Source organism: Ammospiza nelsoni, chromosome Z (genome assembly GCF_027579445.1).
Source record: "Ammospiza nelsoni isolate bAmmNel1 chromosome Z, bAmmNel1.pri, whole genome shotgun sequence".
In the NCBI taxonomy this organism is placed as follows: Eukaryota; Metazoa; Chordata; class Aves; order Passeriformes; family Passerellidae; genus Ammospiza; species Ammospiza nelsoni.
The window spans coordinates 49,245,345-49,268,205 of NC_080669.1; the positions used below are offsets into that span (position 1 = coordinate 49,245,345).

Consider the following 22,861-nt stretch of genomic DNA (forward strand, 5'->3'; position numbering starts at 1 on the left):
GAATTCTGTAGTAGAGAGGGTGGGAAATGTACCATATCCAGTACCTGCACCATATACAGTACTTGCAGTAACTGATGAATAATGACATTTTTTAAAGCTGTACCAAGAGAAATAAAACATTCTATTTAAGTTTTATGTTTATATTTTCCAGTCTTGATATGCAGTATTTTCCTACTTATTACTAATTTAACACAGAAAGATATCTGCATGTCCAAGACTGCAGAGGGACTGATCCTTTTAGATACCTGAGTTATCATTACAGAGCTCATAAACCTCCCAATGTCCTTCCTGCCAATGCCACCAAAGCTCCACTGAAAAAGCCAGGTTCCTGCAAGACATTTTCTGACCATTAAAAATATCTTCTTCTTCTTCTTACACTCTCATTCTCTGCAATGGATCATTATGCAAAAGGGGAAGAAGAGCTAGAACATGATTCAGAAAGACAGCAATTCAATTGATTGCCTTGCAGCCACCTTTTAGTAGATGATGAAAATGAGGTGCTCTTTAAAATGTCTCTATGGTCCCAACTTTCCTAGTACCAAGCACCCATCCTCCTCCCAGCCATAAATCTGACTGAATGAGCCCAGTACCACAGAACTGCTGGAGTTTGTCATGATGTCATTGCTTCTTATCTGTTCTAAACTCTGAAGTTCTTGATTTGATTCCCTTATCTCTACGGAACTAGCATGTGAAAACTACTATGTTCATGTGTCAGCACTTGCACTAACTGAATAACTCAGAATAATACACTAGCTTAACAACAGTGAAAAGCAAAGAGAAGAAAAGTAAGGCCTGAATAGGAAATTATGTTTAAGTGTGCCATAATGAAATTGCAGCCCACAATAGGCATTATAGAATCACTCAAAGTAACATTTCTGTAACTGCCTAGAGCATAAAATGTTAGGTTTCAACTGCAAAAAGAACTCTGTTCAGGAAAATGAACAGCATTAATAGCTCTCTCAGTTTAAGAGAAAGCTTTAACCCTGATGAGTTGCAAAACAAAAGCATCTTATCTCTGAGTGAATAGCTCAAATTTATGATCAAACCATGTAATAAGTCACTCCACATGACAGCGTCAGACTTAACTTCTGAGTCCAAAATATTAATCAATGTGTCAAAAGACAAGCATAATAATTTTTTGTCTATAACATCAAGTTACTAGAGGCCTGGGTGAAGCACTTCACTGTCACTAAAGTCAAATGTGTATTTTTGATAAGTGTATAATATTGAAATACATACTTCCATTGTCTCTGTGGAATTTATCAAAAATTTAGAGACAGTAAAGTAAACTTATAGAAATCCCTGCCTTATATTTCTTCCATTTCGTTGGAGTAAGAATTTTCCTATTAACAGCAAAAGCCAGCCTAGCATTTTGGCAAACTGCTTACAGGGAAAACAACATGATGCTTGTTCCTGTTGTATGTTCTGATTTCCACTGACTTCTCTTGGTAGGACACCAGATGTAGCTTTCTGGTAGCAATAAAACTATTTCTGCAGCACACTGCAAACTGCCTGCTATCCTTACTCCATCAAAGAGCAGGAGACTATTACAATAAAAAGCACTGAAGACAGACTGCTTCAATGAAAAGACTCCCCAGAAAAAAGTTTCAGTCTACTCAACTCAGGAATCTCTGCTGTAGTTTTAAAGCTATTGCATTCTCCAAGAGAAGGAATTGTATTTGTCTTCACTACTGCTTAAAACAAAACCAAGAGCTAACTGAGTCAAAAATCTTGGGCAGGAGGATTACAGAAGAGATGGGGCATAAAAGCCTCAAGAAGTTTCCTTTTTCAAGGTAAATTCAAGTATTCATAATTAATTATAGCAATAACTAATGTAAATGTGAATATAGTAACTGACTCTCTGTGCCTAGATTAACTCAGTTAGTGTTTTGAGATACCTTTTATAAACTCTTACTATACATCACAGCTAACTGTAACAGAACTCCAGAACCAGCCTGTGAATCTATCATCTTCCTCCAATGCATCTCACAAGAGAAAACTACACAGTAGGAAGTAAGTAAAAAAAGGTTTACTGTTTCAACCTTTATTTTTGGTGTAATGATTGTTCTATAAAAGTTATTTACAGTTTTGTGAAGTTTTGTGGATAAAATAGGAAATCGTACAAAAAGTGTTTAGTATAGTTCATTTACATAATCATGTTTATTCATTTTCTTGGGAAAGCTGAAATAAAGGAAAAGGAATAAAAAACCCACACAATTTTATGAACAACTCCCTTAGATTTGCTTGCAGTACATGTTAAATGCATTTTTAAGACTTCTTGACACTCTTGCTGACCAATGAGAGGATTCACAGTAACTGAGAAATCCCCCCTTAATTTTTAATAAATATGTATGTAAAGAACAGTAACAATAAGTAGCACAGGCAAGATGTATGATGCTTGAATCAGGCAATAAGACTCACTTGAGAGGGTGTACTTGTTAGCTCCATCTTTTCATGGGATTTTTCCTTTGCTATTCGTGCAGCTTCTTTGAACTCCTGAAATTTTTCAGCAAACTGAAGGTACATATGTTTAAAGAATAAAAAAAAGAAAAGAGAGAAAGAGTAGGCGTGAAATAATACATTGCATGCAGAACAGAATGCTGTACTGTGCATTTCACAATGTCAAATTCTGTCAGTAATTTAAAAAATTTTTCTCCTTATTAGATACTCATTTAAATGAGTTACACAGTGACATACCTTTCAGGCACTTAATACATATCTTAATACACACTCTTTATATGTCAGGAAAATGACAATGCAATGAAGCATGATCTGTTGCTGGTAGTTTTAAGAAACTCACCTCAGAGATGGCTAATAATAGGGACAAACTGCCTTGCATAGCTGCTCTCAGATTCTGGTTTTACCCTCCTCAAACAACAAATAATCTCCTTCTGAAGCCTAATGTGGTCACCATGAGCTAGGAAAGCTTTCAATGTACTTTGTTCTTTCACGACTGAAACAATACTGACTTCTTCCCAAATGTTAACTGCATTTATAATTTCAATAGGTAATTAGAGAAGAAACAGTGGAAATACTGTGTTCATCTCTAGAACGTTCATTGACATCAATCAAGTTAAAGAACAAATTCACTGAATTAGAACTGCCTATACTGAACACTAAATCATGAAATTGCATATGGAACTGCCATAATAGGCTTTATTCCTATGCTACATGCATCTCTTCCAGAAAATAGATAAAGCAGCAATTTAGAAATATATGCCCTCTTAAACCTGAAAGATTAAATTAATTTGTTAAGAATAGGGCCTGGTTTCTCTGGCTGGAAAAAAATTGGCTTCACAGTTCTCACCTTGCCACTACACTAATTGCTAGAGTGGCCACAAATTTGTTTTTGTGTCCTACTTCTTTTATACAGACCATTATCTTAATATGATCAGTTTAAGAGCGAAATGATTCTGCAAAAATATCAGAAGCTTCTGCAGCAGCCTCTAAATCTCTTTGGCAACAGCATATGAAGAGATTGTTTTGCACTCGGTGTATATGCAAGGTACAAAGGCTAACTTTTGTGTGGCACAACCTCACCAATTATTTTCAATCAGAACTTCACTTACTATACAAGACCTAAAAACCTTAGTGTCTTTAAACCTTTTTCTGGCAGGCTACTAGTATCTGAGGACTTTAGTTTCTCTCTTCTTGTATCCTGTATTTCATTTGTTACATTATTTGAAAGCTTATTTTTCCTGAAAGTTTAACCCAGCATCAAAAACAGTCTCAGAACAGATGATGAAATTGACAACAGATGATGAAACAGGACACCAGAATCAAATAATACTTTTTTCAGACTTGCAGCTAAACCTCAAAATTTCAGGGGTAACCTATTATTTAAATCAGTCTTAAGACCAGAGAATTATTAAACGGCAAATATGATTCTGAGGTTTGGAATAAATGGCTGAAGACAAAGGCAGTAATTATGACAGCCAGAGAATGTTTTTAAAGAAATCATAGATCAATAGACAGCATTCTAAGAACGAGCCAAAAAGCCCCATTTGGTGGAAATTTTCACAAATTTTCTGGAATTCTTTGAGACAGTCAGGTGATGAATAATAGCTATCGCTTGATAAAATTCCTGAATAACAAAGATGAGTCTCATGGTATAAAAGAAGTTTTCTGGAAGATCACATTTTTAAGGAAAGGATGAAAAACTGTGCATGGCGACTACATAAGGCTGCTGCCAATATCCATGGTGGCACTTTCCATTTAGCATATTCCTTAAGCTTTATGGAATAAATCAGGTCAGCTAACTCAAGAAGCTAAGACAGCATACCCTAAAAGGAGTATTTCTTATACATCAGGATACTACCAAAAGCACAGACATATTCTGAATGAGAAAGTAGTCTCAATTTTTCCTGAAAGTGAGAGGATATTGTGTTTCTCCTACTGTAGCAGCAAGAGGGACTCTGCTAACAAATTGTGGTCCTGTGAATATCCTTCAACACAGGTACCTTTCAGGTATCACTGACATCTGATGGAGCAGTCTTGAGATGAATTTGTGGTCTAACATTGAGAAAAGGCCTAGTGAACTATTTAATTAATTTTCCTCTATATTGTTTGTATGTGAAGTTGATTAGAGTGCCATTACTTTTCCATCAGACAGTCTCACTCCACTAATTTCTATTCAGAATAATTGTACAGAACAGAGGTTGCTAGTGTTGCATCAACCCTAGCAATCAGTTCAGAAGGACAGGGGTATGTGAAAAAGAAACAAATAGTACAGACGTCAAACATGTACTATAAGACATGCAGAAAATTATGTGAGACTAAACAGTTAACTTTATCTGCTGGGATTATTTGCATTATTAAACTGTGGAAACTGGTTACAGACTAGAACAACTTTTTTGTGGTTGCAGGCTGCCTTTTGCTCTCTGGAACTTAAAATACTTACAATCCTAAAGTGCTGGCTGTATCAGAGTGCTCTGGTAAACCTGGCTATGATGCACAGAAGTGGGGGTAAGTCATCTGAGGGAGGGACAAAACAAGAAAGAGAATATAGATATGATTTCTCTAAAGTTACAGGGCAAATCTAATTTGGGTCTTCTGATTCCCAATCAAACATACCTACCAGCTCAAGTGGCTGAATAGCTTCTAATCTAAAGAAAAGTTTTCTTTCCCCATCAATATATTTATAATTTTTAAATAACACAAAAAGTTAAATCTTTAGGAATTTTAGTAGTTGCAACAATTGGCAATTGCAACCCACATGAATATCAGTTTAATAATTAAGATATAATACAACAGGAACAGTATGCTGAAAAGGGCTCATAGATTCACCATAATCTTCAGAAAAGGTCTGTGACTCAGGATTTTTCTTAATAAATTTGTTTATTGTCCATAAAACAGCAATCTGAGTTTAAAAAAAAATACTCCAAAAAAAAGAAATTAGGAAAAAATGTCTACCGTAGCCTTTCAGATTAAATTTTCAACAGCAATATAGAGCTTTATGTCAAAGGAATAGTTAAAAGTCCTAGACATCTGTTTGATGGCAGTGAAAAGAATGGGATTGAGAGAACTGTAATTAAGAAGGTGACGGAGGGCAAAAGAGGAGTTGAGGACAAAAATTAAAAAAACCCAACATATTTCCACTGGCAAGGATAACCTAGAGCTTGAAGTCAGGCAAACAGAGTATACACGACTTCAGCAGGATGCTTTGCCTTCAAAGAATCATCTGTGAATAATAAAAACAAGCTAGTCTAAAAGACTAGTGAACTAGACTAGCATTTTTGCTAAAGCCATTGAAATATTAAGAGAAGTTATTACCATGTTGGTAAGCAAGTGCTTCTAGGACATACACACCAAATTAACTGATGAGGTTTCCAAGTTCACTGAAGCAATGATAGGTGTACAAATGCACGTGCAATACCAGAATCACTTGGAAAGTCCTGTGGCTGTGTTGCTTTGTGGAAATGAAAACCAAGTAATTATGAAAGAAAGAAACCTTACAAGTTTGATGCTTGTCCAAATAAAGTAGCTATACTGGGTCTCGTTTTAATGGTTTCCTGGGAGGCTGTGCTTATCCTTGCACAATGACAAATACTTTCTCAAAAGGGCTGCTATGATTACTCTTCCTTCAAACAGCTAGCCACCATTATTCCTTCCTGAACATGTATTTATCTTATTGCACTTATTTTCCAAATATTTTCTTTATTTCAAATATGAAAATTTTCTGCTTAATATAAACACAAGCTCTTAAACTGCACCGAAATTCCCCATCTGAAGAAAAAAACCACACTTGTACAGGTTCTTGGACTCATCTACCAGGGCAGCAGCAAAAACAAGTACTGTAATAAGGATGCTCAGAGGACCTATGCCATCAGTTTGAGAAACAGGGATTTCTTCTTTCTTTGGAGTGAGGTCTATTTCCTTCTTGCAGAAGTACATTAGAAAAGAAACTCATGTATGGCACATACTGCTTCAGCAAACATTTCCACTTCTGCATTCCAGCAGAAAATGTATTTTTCTTTTAAACTGAATATATTTCCCACTAGCTTTACTTTGAGGCTGCAAACTTTGAAATAACAGTAATTTGATGTACTACATAGTAGAAAAGTGAAAGTGAATGCAGCCTAAAAGACAAAAATGCATCTGAAGACTACAAACAGTTTTTTTGTAGGAGATCTAAATACACAAGAAACACCGAATTGTTTATTGCTTTAAATTCTATCATGGAAAAACTGTAATGGAAGAACAAGATTTTTGTTTTTAAAAGAAAATTTTTTAAGAAGAAAAACCTAACAAATCAGTAATTAGAAAGCATTAGCAATATAAAGTGTAATAGACTTCAATCTCTCTCCTTTTCTTCATCAGTTTGAAGAAAATTTGCAGATCACACTTACTCCTGTGCTTTTTACATTATAGGGATTGACAAGGAACAATTTTTTGTAATTATTTTTAAATAACAACAGTAGTGAGTACGGAGTCAAGACATAGTGAGCAGGAATGAAATACACTTAGGTAGCCTCACTAGCTGAAGAGTTGCCACTGGCCATACTTACTTTTGAAAGGTGATGTTCAGATGAAAATCCCAAGCCATAGACTGTATTCGCCCTGCTGTCTGCCCACTGGCCAAACTTCTGGGATGTTTTAGTAAATGTCATGTTGGGGGTGATGGTGCTGTTTATTATTGCCTGAAAAAGGTAATAACTGTAAAAATGGGCTTCATGGTTTTTATTTATTTCTAAAGACAACTCATAATTGAAAATGTCAATATTGTAGACAATTATCTGAATACGCTGAATGAGACACACGCTGGGAACTAGGAAACAGTTTTCTAATTCAATGCCAGATAGAATTGCAAAGGCATATTTTTGCATACATTGTAAGGAGGAAATAGATGGGGAGGGGGAGTAGGCATCAATTCACAATTGCATGCAGTCCTTTAAAGTTTCTACATATAAGGACAATCAAAGTCCTTTTTTGTCTTGCACTTGTATTTTTTTGTCCCTTAAGGCAGTGCCTCTCCAGTTGCCTGTAAACTCCACTACTGCTCTTCCCCCACCCATATTGCAGATGAGATTTTCACTGAAAAACTCTCAATAATACAAAGGAGCACATTTTCTTTTTAGATCTCAGTTCTACAAGAGTCTGTTTCCTTTATACACATACAAGCAAGGCTAACAATGGCAGGGTCATATACCAGCTACAGAAGTGGAGCAACTCTTGTTTTAATTTTTCTTCTCTAATTCTTGTTCTTGTATCTACAGGATGCAAAAAATATCATCCTCCAGCATGTAAGTTCTGATAATATAAACACAAAATGAAATTACTAGGTGATATGCTCGTTCTACTAAAAACATTTTAAGTTTCACTGTGGATTTCAACAGTATTTCCATCACATTAAAGAGTACATATGTGAAATGCAAACTGTAGAGATGGGAAGAATGTAAGACCGTTTTCTCAGAATACTGACTGAGAAACTTTAACATCACAGAGACCAAGTACTGCTCTCCTAAGACAAAAATCCTTTAAAGTCAAAATCAATCTATACTACTTGAGTTATATGGACTTCTAGATGGATATAGAAATAAGTAGTTATTTAAAGGCGTTTACTTTGCACCCTTTGTTTTTGCTGAAAGATTTGAGTACCACTAGAGCACAGCTACCACCAAATTAAAATTTTCCATGAATTCTGCAGGGAAAGCCTGAAAAAATTACAGCCAAGCTCAAAAACAGCACCCATGTTCATACGGTGATTCTCAGATAAAGTAGTGGAGACGAGTATTGCAAGAAAGTTCAAAAGCATACATTTCAATGCAACATGTAGAAAGACAAGCAAAGATACTGCAGCACAGATAAATTTAACAAAACTCTTTCTTGGTGACTTTGGCAGCTTTGCTATACTCACCATTAATGAAGATGAGCAAATCTGAACATAGTCAATTCTTTCTGATAATTTTTGTCCCCAAATACAAATTTTGCCTACTGTGAACAACTCCTTGAAAATTCTGAAATACCTGAAAGCTTACATTTGAGCCAGGAAGCCTCATCAGATCAAAGACAGGATTTGCTGTGTGACCAGAAAATGGAGAACTATCTCCAGCATTGTCTGAAAGACATCCCTCAGATGTTCATACAGAAGCTGCTTAGTGAAGTCACTGGTACACTAAACATTATTCTCCTTTCTTCAGGCATAAGGTTTGGAACTCACATAAAGCCATCAGACTCCTACTTGCACTATCACCTCCAAATGACCACCTAGAAAACTGCTGTCTACATATAAGACAAAAGAGAGAATGTGAGACAGGACTTCTGAGAAAAGAGGTGCTCTGGAACTCTTTTTTACTTGTATGCTTATCTTCTTTTGCACTATTAGTGCTTGGAAGCCCACATTTGAAAAACCCAGGTGGAAGCCCAGAATAGAACTGTGCAAGCTCATTTAATGCTCAACCTCACTTCCTGTGGAAGCTGTCAACAGTACTATCCTTGAAATTAAACATCCTAGGGACTGTGTAGGACAGATTCCTCAATTCGGAAGAGGACTCCAATTCCAGAGAGCTAAGATCTCCAAGCAAAACACAGGTTTAAAGTCTCCACAGCTGCCATTTCTTGCAGTGACAGCAGTATAGCTGGCTGCAGCTTAACCCAGTCAAAACAGAGAAATGCTTCTGCTGACCACATGACAGGCTCCACCACGGAGAACCTGAACAGGGTGCCTGGTCCAGAATGGGATAGCTTTTTTGACAGCAGTCTGCATTTAGGCTGGGTTACATTGACTGTCAAATTGCTTTCTTCCAGAGAGAAAGGCAGGAAGAAAGCTTCAAAAATAATTGTGTTGAGAGAGAGTTGGCTGTGATTCTTTCCTTTATCTTCCAAGAAAAGAAGAAAAGTAAAGAGGTTTCAAGTCAGTAGTAGTGCTGGGACTGGGAAGACTGGGAAGACTACATTCAGATGCCAGTGATTAAAAAAAAAAAAAGCCCTTTCACTGAGCTTACCATGAGTTTACCAATTTTACAACAAAATTAAAAGCCTTAGTATGCTAGGTTTCTCACATCCAAAACTATGCTTTTAAAAGTGCAATGCTAGAGCATCCTACAAATACACTCCAGTGTCAGATACCTCTGGAAAAAACTAGATACCAAGACTTTGTATATTTAACTTACAAAACATATATTTTTAAAATCAAAATTTATAATTAAGCCTGTCCTGTCCATTCAAATGCATACTGCTTTAACTGCTCTCCTCCAATCCAGATTTCACTGCATAGTTATCCATATAACAAGTGTCAAATATTTCATCAACTTCCAAGAATGCTGTTTCCAAAAATGAACAAGAGGATCTTAAAAACAGAACAGTGTCAATCTGACAGGAAAACATTTAGTTTTTGAAGAAAACTGATTTAGTTATCTTCAGGCTTTTTTGGAATTATAAAATAGCTTTCCTGTTTCCATTTCATATTACTTTAGCGATGAGAAAATAGGACATGTGTCTGAGCTGTTCATTTTATGAGCTGCAAACCTGATGGCTGCAAGATATATAGTAGTGGTCAAATACAATTTTGTCTTGTGCTTAAACTAATGGCAATAATAATTGAAGATACTGAACTTTCTAACTTCTTCAAAGGAAAATCACTGAACACTTGTGTGTACAGGTCTCACTTAAAACATTTATTGAGCATTTAAAAATTGTCACTTTAAAGTGAGACAATGATTAAAATAACAAGATCATCTGCAGTAACACTGCTGGCAGACTTGACTGAGTAATAATATATGCAAGGTTCATGGAACCTGCAGACTGGGAAACCACTCTTTTCCAGAATCTTCTCTGGTTCTAGATTAATATGAAATTTAAATTTATCTTCCTGCTTGGTAGCTGAGAAAAAAATTATCAGAGAGTTAACTAGTAAAGCAAGAACCACACTATACTTGGTCTCTTCCTTTTCTCAGCGATGGCAATAGACAAAATGCAAAAGACAGCAGGACTCAGAATAATCCTGACATCTGCCTGTACTATTACTGGAGAAACAATGGAAGCTTTGTTCAATCACCCAGGAGAAAGAAGTACTAAAACACATTTTCCCAAGGATCTCTGAAATGAGTATATAATTAATGAGAAGTGAGAGCCTTAGCAACAACTGCTCAATGTTGTCATGCCATACTACATAAGAAATCTTATTTTTCAGGCTTTCTTTTGAATCTGGGACTGGTAGGAGAAAAAAAGTCACATAAAAGATATTTACTCAAGAGGTCAGAGGAACCAGATTCAAGTTCAATCAGATTACTTGCATCAAGTTTTCTCTGCAATGGGCAACAGGTCTCCAAATATTGTCCATGACTATAAAATATATAGCCTGTACACTGAATATTTTATGGTACTAGAACACTTTTTGTAGTCAAGATAGAGGGACATACATGATATCTGGTGCAAGATATCTCAAGAGGAGACTGTAGCTTAGGAAAATATTACACAAAATGCATTAAAAGTAAGCAGAAGTGTCTGTAGGAACTATCTTGGCTAAATCAAGCTCAAATAAGGAAAAAACCCCCCTCTTTCAAAATTAACCAAAGACCCCATAAGTAAATTCAGGTTGGAAACTGCAATGCACAAAAAGGGAGTGAAGATCATGTTTTTAAATGTCCTATTGTTTTCAAGAAGAAAGATTTAATGACTCTTAGATAATCAGTAGAGAAGTTAAATTGTATCCAGGAATACTTCTGAAATGCACCAACCTAGAGAGAGAAGGGTGCAGGATAGAAATAGGATTTTACCTCTCAAATCTATAGTATACCTCTCTCCAGCATTCCTACTGCAGAAATATACATGTGAGCTGCCTTTACTTACTGACTTACTGCTCAGTGCCTGAGAACTGAGCACATCATTCTCTTCACTCTACAAACCCAAAGGATGCTGTTAAACCCCACCAGCAACCAGGTGTGCAATAAAACATGGCTGGATTTGTTCCCACTGAGGGAGGGGTGTGACAGCTTCAAAACCAGTAGGATTTGACAAGTGGTTTTGGCCATTGGCAACATGTGCATTATCAGCAGTGTTACTGACACCCAGCTATATACCATACAGCACAGACTCTCTCTGGTACACTCAAACTTAAAAATGCTTTACATTTACATTTAACTCTTTGCACATACAATATTGTACATAAACAGACATGCTAAAAAAAATGGATGGAGTCTTAAGTAAAAATAAACTAACTGTCTGGGAATTATGCTGGAAACCCACTTAAAATTCTTCCACATGTCCCTCTGCTATTCACCTGTGTATGTTTCAGAGCAGTGTGTATGTTTCAGAGCAGTTAATGCCTGAAAGAATGGGACTCTCTTAACCATGACTGGGATTCTAGATCTTCACCTAAGACTTGGATGAAAACATTATTAGGATTGCAGCACTCACAGAGTAAATAAAAGCGATGAACTGAATTATCAATGTACCTTGCCATTAGTACTGAATGTAGAGAGAATGCTGCAGCAGACAAAAGAACAACTAAATAGGTGAACAACTGCTTGACAATTTAATTCAGCTGGCGCCCAGCAGGAGTTGCAGCATTAGGATTAAGGCAGAGGAACCCCAGTGGATGTCAGAATAAGGATTTGGTATATTCCCCAGATCATTTTATAACTGGTACTCTTGATTTCATACATCATCTAGTTCCAATCCCAGTGTCTTTATTCATTAATACTTACTCAAAACTTATTTTAATTATTTGATAGAACTAATTGAATCTTTTGAAGGAAGGCTGAGAAGGAAAAAAAACAAAGACAAAGCTGAAAAAAATCTGGTAGGCTCTGATGGCAGTCTCAGCCACTTCAAGCAGAGATTTTTGACTATGAGATCAATTTCTTTATACTTTTTCTGATAGAAAATATCCTTTTACATTTAAAATAGCAAAATTCTGGATATTTTTAAAAATGCAGAGCAATAATTTTCAGCTTTCCATAAGTAAGCATAAAATCTCTGTGAATACTGCCATGATTTTAACAGAGCACCTAATTTCCAATCATTGTGAACTGATGTATTTCCAAAAGCTTCAAATGAAAGTCTCTGGAAAGGATCACAACTTTTGATTACAGACTGTATATCTTTAATGCCCTAAGTGTAGAGTTTTCTGCTACACTGTTTGTAAAGTTACTGTTATTATAGTTATGTGGGTAGAAACAGTCAAGGATTTTCTGCACGTCAAATTAATTTCTTAGACATGTTTTACAAGAGGAGCAGCTCAGCGCAATAACCTTTCTAGTTAAAACAGAGAAAAAACCCAAACCAAACCAAACAAAAAAAACCACCCACATAAATCCCCTACTAAAACCAAACCAACTGAGTCTAGATAAAAGCTTACCATTTATTAGGTAGGCTTTATTAGGAGGCAATCCTCGCATTCTCTACAGCAAAAATTGGAAGATTATATAACAAAGGATTTACTAACTGATTATGGCCTCTGAACAGATGTCCTTCATAAAGCTGAAGCTAATTACATTCATAAATGACTGAGTACAGAAATGAAAACAAGTTATTGTATCCCTATGAGTACTTTTTGTACAATTTTTGTCTTTTTATCCTTCTCATAGCATTATCCAAGGCACAGGTCACTACTTCAATTCAGCAATAGTTATAGAAGTCAACACAACTACATGGAAAACAGAATTTACAAATAAACACTTAAAACACATGATGAGGCAATGTTACCATTTTAAAACGTCAGTAATCTTTTGCTCAGATAATGATACAAACATCTGGGAAGAAACATGAAGAACATCAACCTAGAAAGTAGCAGCAAAAATGCTTCAGACAACTAGGTTTTCTGATATATCATTTACCTTTGAGCCATCCAAACTGATTATCCTGTAGACATTTCTTGTGCTGTCATAGAAGTAGGACACAGTAACAGCATGCTTGCTGGTGGGAACCCAGTTCTTCTTAGTGTTTGGGTCAATCTGGAAGACATGAGCTCGGGTGCTGAAGATGGGTTGTTCCCTGAAGGAAAGAGAGAAGAAGTAATGAATTTAATCTGTACATCATTGCACACAAGCTATCTGCCAGTTGTGTCCATTTGGATGTACATAAGTTACTCTGCAGAATAAACCTTGCCTGATGACTTCCGTATGTGCTGCTGCATAGAGCAGGTAAGTTTGTTTATACATATTTGCAAGCAAAACTCAAGTCTTCTAAGGCAAAAATCAACATCCAGTTTTGGAGTCAGATAAACACAGACATCTCTAATACAGATTCAGCACCATCCCATCCTCTCCCCAGCTCTTTACTGCCCACCTATCCCTCAAAACTAAATGGCGTTAATGCATGTGTAACTTCCCTCATTACACTGCACACTGCAGAATATGCATAACTTCAAGTCCACTTCTTCTCCAAAATCTTCTAATACTCTGATTATTCTCATCAACTTTATGCCACAATCTGGATCTGAACTGGTTGATCCAATGCAATTACTCTAAAACTAACATTAATTAAGGCCAGGAACACGCGTTGTGAATCCCTCATTCTTTGGAGATTTATGCCTGAAAGTGTAAAGGTATTTACCAACATTAAATAATATATGAAATACACTTTAAATTGTAAATTACTTAGCAAATAAAATTACATGAGGCAAAAAACCCCCCTTATTATAATTTAGAATTCACAGCATTTTTCCCCATGACCACTACCAGGACGCACAACATTGCACAGAACTCTAAATACATTTTAATATCACTAAGATGGCGATAAGACGGCGATAAGATGGCCTTCTACAAAAGAGTGACTGTATCAGTAGAGAAGAGGAGGGCTGTGGATGTCAGTTATCTGAACTTAGGTAAAGCCTTTGACACATGCCCTACAATATACTTCTCTCTACATTGGAAGAGGTGGATTCGATGAATGGACAGTTCGGTGGATAAGGAACTGGTTGGGCCGTCACATCTAGAGGGCAGTGACTAATGGCTCAGAGTCCCAATGGACATCAGTTTTGGTATGTTCATCAATGACAGAGAATGGAACCGACTGCACCTTCCACAAGTTTACACCTGACCCCAAGGTGAGTGGCACAGCTGATGCACCTGAGGGACGGCATGCCATCCAGAGAAACCTGGACAAGCTCTAAGGGAGGGCCCATGGGAATCTCATGAGGTTTAACAAGGCCAAATGCAAGGTGTTGCCCATGGGTCAGAGCAGCCCTGGTACCAGCACAGGCTGGGCATGAACAGATCCCAGCAGCCCTGCCCAGAAGGAATTGGGGGTGCTGGTGGCTGAGAGGCTGGACATGCCCCAGCCACGGGCACTGCCAGCCCAGAGAGCCACACGTGTCCTGGGCTGCATCCAGAGCAGGGTGGGCAGCAGGGCAGGGAGGGGATTCTGCCCCTCTGCTCTGCTCTGCTGAGACCCCACCTGCAGGGCTGCGTCAGCTCTGGGGGCACAGCACAGCAAGGACAGGGACCTCCTGCAGAAAGGAGTCCAGAGGCCACAAAGATGATCAGAGGGATAGAACACATCTCTTATCAAGGAAGGCTGAGAAAGCTGGAGTTGTTCAGCCTGGGGAAGAGGAGACTCTGGGGGGACCTTACAGCAATCTCTCAGTACCTATTGCGGGGCTGCAAGAGCGGCAGTAGAGGCACTCTTTTTACCAGGGCATGCAGCAAGAGGACCAGTGGTGATGGCTTCAGACTGAAAGAGGGCAGGTTTAGATAAGACATTAGGAGGAAATTCTCTTCCATGAGGCTGGTGAGACACTGGAACAGGGTGTCCAGAGCAGATGTGGCTGTTCCATCCCTGGAAGTGTTCCGGGCCAGGCTCGATTGGGCATTGAGCAACCTGGTCTAGTGGAAGATGTCCCCGCCCATGCAAGCAGGTTGGAATTGGTTATCTTTATTGTCCTTTTTAATTCAAACTATTCTACAATACTGTAGTTGTCAGTTTAAGTTTAGCTACATTTTAATGACAAACTGATTGCTATATTTTTTTAAGGAATGCTGCCATCAAATCCCAAAGATACTAAGGACTTCAGGTTGAATTTAACTTTTTAGGTATTTTGACTCTCAATTTCAGGGCATGAAAAAATATACCCTTTGACCTGCCCTCATTTTATTTTCAGAGGTATGTTTTCAACACTTTTTTCCCCCAAAATAAATTCCCACAGAATTTTAGGTACTTGTAGTCAAAGGAGTTTAATTTGACCTCACTACAGAGGGGTACATGTGAACTCAATGAACTATCTCTATTGCTCAGCAGGAAGAGCAGCTTTCAATAGTAGAATTGTATTACTCAGCTGGGAGTCAAGATTTCTTGAAGTTCACTAGATGACAGACATGGTGCTCTCCTATGTTGGGTGTTGGATGAAATGACAGAAGTATGCAGAACAGATCAGAGACAGCAAAACAGAGTTTCAGTGAAAGATGAAGAAGAAGGAAGGGAAGGCCAGTGGGATCAGTGCACATGCTAGTTCTCCACAGAAATCTACCCTCAGCTTCAATTCATCTTTTCCTTGTAAATCACCAAGGTTGATTTCCTTGTAAATCAACCACTAGAGGATGTTGCATAGTTGTTGCCCTGATCCAAATCTCTTGCATGCGAATGTTATGCAAAGGTGCTTGGCATTCATAGGCTTTTTGTTTAACAGAACAAACTAATTCTTTTTGCTCTTTTGAATATCTAAAATTACTTCTTCAATAATACTTTTGAAGAAGTATGATTGAAGAATCATACTTCAGTTGTCTTCAACATTAGATCTATTTTATAATTTACCTCCCAGTTAAGCATATGCCAATATCAAAGGGATGCATATTAACATAATGCACCAGCTCTTTAACCCTGGAAAATTAGAGAGCCCATCAAAAAATGGGAAACAATCTTAGAAGCCTGCCAATTGTTTTGATGAATATTGACATTGAAAGGAAACTATAAAGGTTCTGACCATGTTAATGAAAGATCAAAGAAGATCTGAATCCGGGACATAGATGTATGTGGTTAATGATGAGTGGTTAATGAATATGCATTTGACCAGCACTGATGCTCAGTTCACTCCCAGTACAGTATATGACACAACTGGGACTTTCAGTATATCACACAACACACCACAGGTAGGGATTTTAATATGTAAAGGTAGGTGAGTGCAATGTGGCTGAAGTGAGTGTCAGTGAAAGTCAACTGTTCAGCCCTGGGATGCTGCTCTCCAGCACTGTCATCATAAAAATCTTCCACAGCTCCACCAAAATATCCTCAATTTGTTTAATGAGGTGGCCTGCATGTTCCTGTTGATTGCTCAGCACTGCTGCTCAAGACAAAGCAGAGCACTTTGCAGGGCAGAGTGTGGGTCTGGCATAGACGATATAGTTATATATGGAACAGTAAAAATCAAGCTAACCTACACTTCTTTAATCACTTCTGATAAAACCAGAGTTACAGTATTTTCTTTCCATGCCCAAAGTACAGCTTTACTGAATGACAAGCTGTCTTCGCTCTGTGGAAAAAGCACAGTGCCCTTTGTTAAATGAGTTGGATAAATCATGATTTTGCCAGATTACTAGAGTAATTAGGATTTTTTTCTGACAAAGACACTAAACTTCAGATGACTCTAGAATTAGACCACTGTTTTTACACTTGACAATGAACATTTATAAAGATTATTTCTGCAAGCTAATGGAAGTTATGCACTATATATCTACAGGATTACATGTATTATAGAACCAGTCACTGATGCACCACGGAAGTCCTTCAAAGCTGCTATGCAATTACATCACCTGCACTTTTCTGTAGCAACATATTATATAGAGCTACTTAAATTTTAGATTTTCTACACCTGTGAACATGCAATACATAATGTATAAAACATGTAAAAATATTTGCAACTGTAGCCAATACAACTTCACATAAAAGTTTTGCTCTTCCATTATCCACATAAGGACACGATGCCCTCCCAGTCTGGAAGTTTCAATCAATTCAGCTGAAACAATATTAATTTTAGGAATATGAGATAGGAAGATAGCTTCCTCTTTGCCTTCCTAGGTGGTCAAACAATTAATATGTGGTTTTTTAAATTATAATATATATTTCTATATATAAAAAAAGATCTTCTATTTTCCACAGGATCACAGAATAAGCTGAGTTGGAAGGGATCCTAAAGGATCATTGAGTCCAACTGTTGCCCTGCATAGCACCATCCCCTCCATATGAAGATGAGAAAGGAAGAACATCTTTAAAGAAGAAAAATCAATCCGGTACCAAATCACCCTACCAGCTTCTTACTCTTCCCTCTCTTCTCTTCCCCTTTCAGCTTTCTCTTCTTTTTCTTTCATTATCAGAAGGTATTCAGTACTCATTAAAGACATTAATAGGAACTAAGAGGAGAACTCCACACTAATTACAAAGCAAAGTAATTCATTTTTCCAGAAATATACTGATGCTGAACAAAAAGAAAACAAACTAACAAGAATGCCATAGTAACACAGTCTGACTATTAGAAATGTCTGCTCAGGCATGGTAAAAACATTAAGGCTCATATCCTACTGTTCTTAATTGCCTTAGGCTGCAACATTAGGGTGGTCAGACAAAGACTAACAAGAAATAAGTGCCAAATCCTCCTGGACCCAAGGAGCAATGTCATGAGTAAGAAAGTGTAGCATCACTTTAGCAGGCAGAGTCATAACAGGCTTTTCCATAATCAATACAGAAATTTATTCATTGATATTCATTGATCAATCCTAAGCTAAACTTAGGCGATAAACCTAACTAGCAGTTAGGTTTTCTAACAGTTGAATGAATAGTTTCCAACCACTCTTTCCCTTTTGACATCTTTACACGGTCTTTACAAAAAAAATGCAGACTGCTCAATATAGGAAGTGTTACACTAATCAAAGATTGCATAAAAGAAGCTAAGTTAGTATAGAAGGTTAGAAAGTACTTTCCTTGCTAATTCACAATTAAGATATGTTTCAATTTTTTTAAAAATCTCTATTCTTCAACATCTGGTACTTCTACAGCACTAGTGGTGAAGAGCTCTTCTTCCTTATTTCTTTCCTCACACTATTGCTTACCATGATTCTAAAATTACCTTGAATGCTATAATTTCTCAAGACTGGGATTCCATTATCTTAGTTACTCTGAAAACAATAAGGCCACTGAAAAGAAACTACGAACCTCTACAACTTTAATTGAGGTCCTACTTTCCTCCTCTTATGGAGTGTTAATGATGCTAAAAAACATATTAAAAATTAGATACAACCCTCCATTCCTCCTCCATACAGGGCTAAATTCACAGTGCTTTGGCAGAGAAGTTGCTGCACTACATAGGATGAGGTAATGAACTTCCCTGTATGGACACAAGACCAGGCCAGGATTGCAGATGAAGACAAAAGAGACACAGGCAATGACTCTTAAGCAAGAGCTGGAGTGAAGAGCTGCCCAGACAGAAGCAGACAGCAGACACCAAAATTAGGAAACACTGAGTGACTGTGGCTTATGGGGAACTGAGTTTTTAAAAAAAAAGAACTACCACGGGCAATGCCTCCTACCTGGAAGTTTCTCAGCAGAGGTACTCTCCCCAAACAGTAAGACAAAAAGGTAATGAACAAACATGTGTGATGGGGTGTTCTTACTCAGCTCAGTTTTGATAGTGAAAGTTCCATGAGATTCATGTCCACATCTCATCTATTTCTCCACAAACTCCAGTGCATTATCCAGACTTCCTGGCTTTGATGCACATGGAGTCCACATACAAGACTGCTTTCAAAACAAGTCAAACAAAATGTGCCTTGGTGATTTTTTCTTGTTGTAAAAAGTGCAAGATTTCATCCATCACGTTTCATAAAAAGAGTTTCAGAGGAAGATAATGCCACATTCAGGCAAAAACAGGGCAATATCCCTGTGCTCAAAATGGGAGCGCAGCCACACTCCAAGCTGACTGGAGTGGTGGAGACTGGACAAAAAGTGTGCTGTCCTCATGCCATTAGAGCCCTAGACACAGCAGACCCTGCCACATGACAGACGGCATGCTCAGCACTGTCTCTGGCAGTTGAGGACTGCAAACCCCCACAGTAGGCATGTTTTTGCAGGTGGTCATTTTGCACACACTGAATTCCAAGCCTCTGCAATAGCTGTCATCCAAGGAAACTTCTCCCCAAGTCAGACAACATGAACACTGCACATGGTATTTCAGGCATTTGCTGATTTAGGAGAGGACAAAGACCTTTTTGCTTTTTCCACATGTCAGCATACTAATCCCACAGCTTTTTCCCAGTGTCCTGCTAGCTATTCTCCCCTAGCTTGTTTCTGAAGCTGTAGCAAGCTTTTGTTACTCTAAGCAGCTTGAGATTCCTGAAAAGAAATGAGGAGACTGATTAAAAGTGCAACTATAGTCAAAACCACTTAATAAACTACAGCATCCAAACACAGTCAGTGTTGTTTAAGGAATATAAGTCAACAAGCAAACAGGAAACCACAGTTCAAAGCAACAGGAAACCACAGAATTTTCCATGTTCATAAAAATGCTCTGAGATCTGATAAAAATTGTATACATTTGGGGAAAAGTATTGCACAACATTGGCTTCCAATGTATGGAAACTGTTCTGAAATGTAATCCTTTTCTGGATGGCAAATAACTGACAATACCATCTTGAAGATAAAATTATGAAGTTGAACGAACACACTCAGTGCACTTGTGCAATGACTATGACTTCAGATTTTTCTTTCTGTCTTACACACAACTTTCAGGTACAATGTATATATACAATAACAACTTTCATATCGCAAAACAAGCTTTGAGATAGTAAAAAAGTGGAAGTTACAATCATGTAACCAAATCAAAATCTCTCCCATCCCACCAATGGTTTATCTAGTTCTACATCCACATTCTTAGACCTGTTCTTGCTGTTATGTTTTGGTTTATTTGAAGTCAGCAAATGTTTACAAATTTGCTACAAAAATGCTTGTTTTCTATATAAAGTTATCAGTTAATATGTGTAACTGCCTATTTAGCTGTAAAGTTCAAACTATAAGCTTTACAGACTGTGCTCTGTAGCTATGTAACACTGCACAGGCAGTGCCTTCAAGCACTTTCTAAGCTATTTTATTTCTATTTAAGAATCAGCTTTTAGTATTAGATTTTTAAGCACTTAGGAGTTAGCACAGCATCACAAGAAATAACTGCCATTTTTCAGGATTTGAGGGGAGCAAAATTTTCTAGAGACTTTCACTAAACCTGTTAGGTTAAGTAAAAAATACATTTACCTTTGCCAGAAAAATAATTGTATACTGTCTCTTACGTCTGCAAGGACCTGAAGTTTTAATCAATTTGTTTCAGCTTGAAGTAGAATATTGCACAGTACTTAAAGAGAAAAAAGGTATAGGAAGTCAGTAGAAAATAATTTAGTGATTACCAGAAATCTATTATCTTTCAAATGTTAGTGCCTGTATAAAAACTAGTGAAAATCTGTTAGCCATTTGGACAACAGAGGGAAACGTTGCACTCTATTTTCATACCCTAATACCCCACACTTTTGAAAAGGAAAAAAAAAAACCAATAAAAACCCCAAACAACAACCTTGCAACATTTTACTGTGGGCTAAGGAGTATATAGAAAATATGTATGTATACATCTAAATGCAAAGAATATAGTTTTATACAAACCACATTAAATTTGATGCCTTTGAGCAGACAGAACTCGACTTAAAAGTCAGCAACTACAGACTTCCATTAGCAGAAAAACTGTTCCCTTGAATTATTGCATCAATTAATAGAAGTTTTATATTACACAGCCGACAAGTCAGGAAAGCACATAACTTCAAATATTTCTGAAATCAATTCCTTTTGGTAACATTTTGGCACATCCACTAAGATGGATGACATCTTCAGAAGGGTAACAGAGCTGGTGAAGGGACTGGAGCAAAAGTCATATGAGGAGCAGCTGAGGCAGCTGGGGGGATATAGCCTGAAGAAAAAAAGAGACTGAGGGGAGACCTTATTACTATCTACCACTATCTCAAAGGAGGTTTTAGCCACGTGGGGGTCAGTCTCTTCTCCTGGGTAAAAAGTGATGGGATGAGAGAAAATAGCCTCAATTTGCACCAGGGGAGGTTTAGAGTACGTATTGAGAAAAAAATTATTTATGGTAAGGGTTTATCAAGCAGGGTGCCCAGGGAAGTGGTGGAGTCATCATTCCTGGAAGTGGATATGGCACTTGAGGACATGTTTTAGTGGTGATCATAGTGCTGGTTCTAGGCTGATTGTTGAACTTGGTGATCTTACAGGTCTTTTCCAACCTCAACAATTCTACAATTCACAGGTATGCAATCCTATAAAATAGTCTGTTTGGGGAACAAATGGATGACTCTATATGTACCAATCTCAAGCAAATGCTCAGGAAGCCCACACACAGTACCTTCCAGAGAAGGAAGGGAAAGAAACGAGGTAGGAGAGTTTCATACAAACAGGCACTATAAGACAAACACGGACAGCATTTAAAATGTATGTGTATTGCCATCACATAAAATCCCAAGAGTTAGGATTACCATATCCAGGGAAATATAGCTCTTGCTACTGAACAAACATGAAGACAAAAGAGACAGTTTACCTAACCTCATTCCTCTTCCATCTGAGCTTACAATTTGTGAGGGACTCATGAAGCATCTTAGTAAACTTTAGAAGAGTAAAGAGCTTTTTCCACAGCACAGATTTACATTGAGCTGTAGGACAGCACAGACATTACAGTCTCACAAATTTAGTAACATCAACAGCATGGAAGGTGGCAGAGTTGCAAAGCTGAGGACAAATCAGTGCCCACTACTTAAAATTAAGGCTTATATAGTACAACAAAGAAAAATACCAACAAAACTCTTAAATTTTTGGTATAACGATAGTGAACATGGAGCTCTTTACACTAAAGATTAAGAAAGCTACCTGTAGGTTATGCATAGGGAAGTGTTAAACAGATAAAAAAAAAATTAAGGAAAATAAATACTGGATTTGCTTTCACTTCTGCAATTCTCTGGGTTTGTTTTAAATGCCTGTTCTCCAGTGCCCCCATATTATTGTATGCTGCTTATATTGTATGCTGCTCAAGTTCAGCAAGTAGGCAACCAGCTGAAGTGTTGCATTCACAGCTATAATTCATCACTGACTGTGAAAGTTACTCCCACAGCTGAATGATGGTCCATGTCTCTAAGGTTTTCCTTTTTTTGTCCTTCCACACAACCTTGAAAAGCTCATTTGCACAGCAGGAATCCAGGAAGAGTTCTGGGAAAAAAATGAGGTAACAAAAAGCATATTATCAAGTACTCTGCTTTATCTTCCTAAAGCTCTTACTTCAGTTTAGTAACTTATTCCAAGAATATACGTATATGTATAGGTATCTTCAGAATTTTTCTAGGTACCTAAGTGATTATTCCTCTCAATTGTGCAAGTAAGTGGACAAAGGTATCTC

The 22,861-nt window shown here is 37.4% G+C and overlaps 1 protein-coding gene across 1 annotated transcript in view; it reads right to left on the reverse strand.

Moving 5' to 3' along the window:
* The window catches only part of HOMER1 (homer scaffold protein 1), an 87,940-nt gene that overhangs the window by 50,764 nt on the left and 14,315 nt on the right, over positions 1–22,861 (reverse strand). Inside the window, exons 2-4 of the mRNA XM_059491979.1 lie at positions 13,278–13,434; positions 7,008–7,139; positions 2,422–2,514 (exon numbers count right to left, since the gene is read on the reverse strand). Coding sequence (XP_059347962.1) covers positions 2,422–2,514; positions 7,008–7,139; positions 13,278–13,434 — 382 coding nt within the window. The remainder of the gene's footprint in view (positions 1–2,421; positions 2,515–7,007; positions 7,140–13,277; positions 13,435–22,861) is intronic.